Source organism: Periplaneta americana, chromosome 3, assembly GCF_040183065.1.
Source record: "Periplaneta americana isolate PAMFEO1 chromosome 3, P.americana_PAMFEO1_priV1, whole genome shotgun sequence".
In the NCBI taxonomy this organism is placed as follows: Eukaryota; Metazoa; Arthropoda; class Insecta; order Blattodea; family Blattidae; genus Periplaneta; species Periplaneta americana.
The window spans coordinates 68,570,856-68,575,057 of record NC_091119.1 but is presented as its reverse complement, the minus strand read 5'-3'; the positions used below and the strand labels follow the sequence as shown (position 1 = coordinate 68,575,057).

The window sequence follows — 4,202 nt, the reverse complement described above, 5'->3', positions numbered from 1 at the left end:
CTCCTTATTGAGAATCTAAACCTGAATCAACTGAACAATTTCTGGGCTTGGAAAGGAGAAATTTTAAGATGGTTAACTGGAATTTTGACCGGACACTGCCATCTAAATTATGCTATAGTACAAAAACTCGTCATATTGTGCAGAACTCCACTAAAATGCAGTTGAAAGTTTGAACCTCAATTCCCACAAGTTAATTTTTTTCATGCATAAGGAAAATTTTCTTGTAAACCATTAGAGCTAGAGACTTGAAATTTACAGGGTTTATATATAACGCTAAATTACACTTTGTAACATAGCCATTTTTTAATATCTCATTAATGAGATATTTCATGTACTATAAAGCAATAAATAAAAATATGAAAAATTCTTTAATTACAAAAAAATAATATCTTTAAGACAAATGACATATTATCATAATCCCTATGGTACAAAGTATTAAAAATATGTACAGTAGTGGCAAAAAAAAACCGAACCGACGGAATAATCAAAGTTGTTGAGTAATTGATAAAAAATATTAAGATTCTAATGTACTGGTAATTGAATTGATAAATAGTAATGGGAAATGGAAATTGGAATGCGGGAATTATTGATGGCGTAAATGGTTGTACTTTAAGCCAATTTATAAAAAAAATTAATCTAGCACACTTGTAAATTAAACACATACATTCTTCTCATATTATTATTATTATTATTATTATTCCAATGTAATACATTTAATGTAGATGTATATGTTGTAAAATGCATAAGTGTGCAAATATTATGCAAGCTTGCTGAATCACTTCCGGCGACGATGCAATTGCTGAGTAATGATAAAAGCATGTTCTTTAAGCACCTGTAACGTGTCATATTACACAAATATTGCATGATGCAAATAAAATGCAAGCTGTTAATTCACATCCGGTGAACACGCAAGTGCTGAATAATGGCCACCTTATTATTATTATTATTATTATTATTATTATTATTATTATTATTATTATTATTATTATTATTATTATTATTATGGCTCCAATTTAATACATTTTGAAGTAACATTTATTGGATTGATTAATAATTTAATACACTTTGAAGTAACATTTATTGGATTTATTTTAAGCCATTCATTATTACCGAAGCAGTTCGTAATATAGTAATTGCTTCTTCTTCTTCTCATTATTATTATTATTCGTCATAAAGAAGATTAAAGTGTGACGTTATAAATTTGTAATTGAAGTTGGAAATGAGTGAGGGCTGTTTATAATTTGAAATACATACGTCATAACTTAAAGTGTGATGTTATAAATTTGTAATTCAAGTTGGAAATGGGGGGGGGGGAATTTGATAAAATTCTAATGTAATAGTAATTTAATTGATAAATAGTAATGGGTAAGGGAAATTCGCAAGTGTTAATTGAAATTGGAATGGGGGAATTATTGATGGCGTAAATGGTTGTACTTTAAGCCAATTGATAAAAAAATTAATCTAGCACACTTGTAAATTAAACACATACATTCTTCTCATATTATTCCAATGTAATACATTTTGAATGGTTTGTTTAGCGTATTTAATACATTATTACCAACATTCAGAATGTGACATTATTATTTCATAATACAGTAATTGTAGCAGATAAATCAATGTAGATGTATATGCATAAGTGTGCAAATATTATGCAAGCTTGCTGAATCACTTCCGGCGACGATGCAATTGCTGAGTAATGATAAAAGCATGTTCTTTAAACACCTGGAACGATTATTATTATTATTATTATTATTATTATTATTACTATTATTATTATTATTATTATTATTATTATTATTATTATGGTTCCAATTTAATACAGTTTGAAGTAACATTTATAGGATTGATTAATAATTTAATACATTTTGAAGTAACATTTATTGGATTTATTTTAAGCCATACATTATTACCGAAACTGTTCGTAATATAAATATGTGTTATGAGATTGAAATATACAAGTTCATACATGTTTGTAATTACAGTTGGAGTGGGGGGTTTGAAATATACAAGTTCATACATGTTTGTAATTACAATTGGAGTGGGGGGTTTGAAATATACAAGTTCATACATGTTTGTATGGTGAATGATATAAAAGCTGAGGATATGAAAACATAATTGACAGTTATGGATAGCACAATTATGGGAAACGATGTGGCGCTAGCCATTGATAATCCACTAATATTGAAAGAAGAAAGATATAAAGTACCATTTGAGGTAACGTACGCATATTTTCCAGATGTGAGAGATGAGTGGTTAAATGAACCATATGCAATAACACGCAAATACAATATAATAAATTCTGAGAAAGTATACACTGAGGTGGTAAGAAAAATTTATGGTGCTAATCAGTTACATACGGATTGGTCATTGGTGTTGCCTTGTGGTAATACGGAAATGAGTTTTATAAATGCACCTTCAACACATGAGGACACATATCACCACAATATCTGTTTGGGTAACGGTGAACATCGCATTGAATGCACAGATCCCAAAGAGTCCAGCTTACATGTGTGGCGGGAAGTGTGTGATCCCAGCTGTCTTACTTACAAAGAGGTGAGTACAGTTTATGTTGCTTTTATTAATTATAATATTATGATATATTTAATGGTGATATTTGTTATTTTGTTTTTGTGCAGAAACCAGAGATTGTTGCCAAAGCACCTAAAATGAGATTTTATCGGAAGAGATGTGATGAAGCTTGCCCCAACTACAAAGCAGTAAGTTTTTTTCCCCTACATGAAGTATGTCTATATTTGTGATTCAAAATGGCTATATTTGTGATTGTTTTTGTTTAACAGAAGTCGGAAAGTGTTGAGAAAAGAGGAAAAAGGAGGAAAAACAGATTGTGGCGGGAGACATGCATTGAAACATGCCCCAACTATAAAGCGGTGAGTGTATGTTTTGTGTTCTGATATTGAATGGTGATTATGTAGAGCATATACATGACTAATTTACATTATTGTTTTCAGAAGACAACTAAAAGAGGAGAAAAGAGGAAACATAGCGCATTGAAGGAGGAGGTGATGGATATTGAAGCCATTGTTCAACAATTGAGTGTATAGAAAATAGAAAATAAATGTGACATTTTCATGGTTGTGATCAAGTGAGATGCAAGGACAAAAGTGGTTGTTAAGACAATACATGTATGTAGTGTGCATAATATGAGAATAGTAATAATAAAAAATGAATTTAATGAGTTATTATTTGGAATGAACCTGAATTCCTTGTCATTGGGGATGGGAGAGTAACCTCACCTTAAGTCCTTGTCATTGTGGATTATGTCGAAAACGTTGCAATAACGCAACAGTATGTCGAAAATCGTATTCGTGTTGCGATAATGCAACACCATGTCGAAAATCGTATTCGTGTTGCGATAATGCAACACCATGTCGAAAATCGTATTCGTGTTGCGATAATGCAACACCATGTCGAAAATCGTATTCGTGTTGCGATAATGCAACACCATGTCGAAAATCGTATTCGTGTTGCGATAATGCAACACCATGTCGAAAATCGTATTCGTGTTGCGATAATGCAACACCATGTCGAAAATCGTATTCGTGTTGCGATAATGCAACACCATGTCGAAAATCGTATTCGTGTTGCGATAATGCAACACCATGTCGAAAATCGTATTCGTGTTGCGATAATGCAACACCATGTCGAAAATCGTATTCGTGTTGCGATAATGCAACGCCATGTCGAAAATCGTATTCGTGTTGCGATAATGCAACACCATGTCGAAAATCGTATTCGTGTTGCGATAATGCAACACCATGTCGAAAATCGTATTCGTGTTGCGATAATGCAACACCATGTCGAAAATCGTATTCGTGTTGCGATAATGCAACACCATGTCGAAAATCGTATTCGTGTTGCGATAATGCAACACCATGTCGAAAATCGTATTCGTGTTGCGATAATGCAACACCATGTCGAAAATCGTATTCGTGTTGCGATAATGCAACACCATGTCGAAAATCGTATTCGTGTTGCGATAATGCAACACCATGTCGAAAATCGTATTCGTGTTGCGATAATGCAACACCATGTCGAAAATCGTATTCGTGTTGCGATAATGCAACACCATGTCGAAAATCGTATTCGTGTTGCGATAATGCAACACCATGTCGAAGTTGCTACATATATGTCGCAAGATTACGATTTTCGACAAGTGGTTGCATATATGTCGCAAGATTACG

General features: G+C 32.4%; 1 protein-coding gene across 1 annotated transcript; it reads left to right on the top strand.

Moving 5' to 3' along the window:
- Nucleotides 1-1,964: 1,964 nt before the first annotated feature.
- LOC138697112 (uncharacterized) lies at nucleotides 1,965-3,248 on the top strand. The gene is made up of 4 exons (XM_069822699.1): nucleotides 1,965-2,553; nucleotides 2,637-2,717; nucleotides 2,799-2,888; nucleotides 2,970-3,248. The coding sequence occupies exons 1-4, from the start codon at nucleotides 2,125-2,127 to the stop codon at nucleotides 3,060-3,062; spliced, it is 693 nt and encodes a 230-aa protein (XP_069678800.1). The 5' UTR covers nucleotides 1,965-2,124; the 3' UTR covers nucleotides 3,063-3,248.
- The last annotated feature ends 954 nt before the right edge of the window (nucleotides 3,249-4,202 follow it).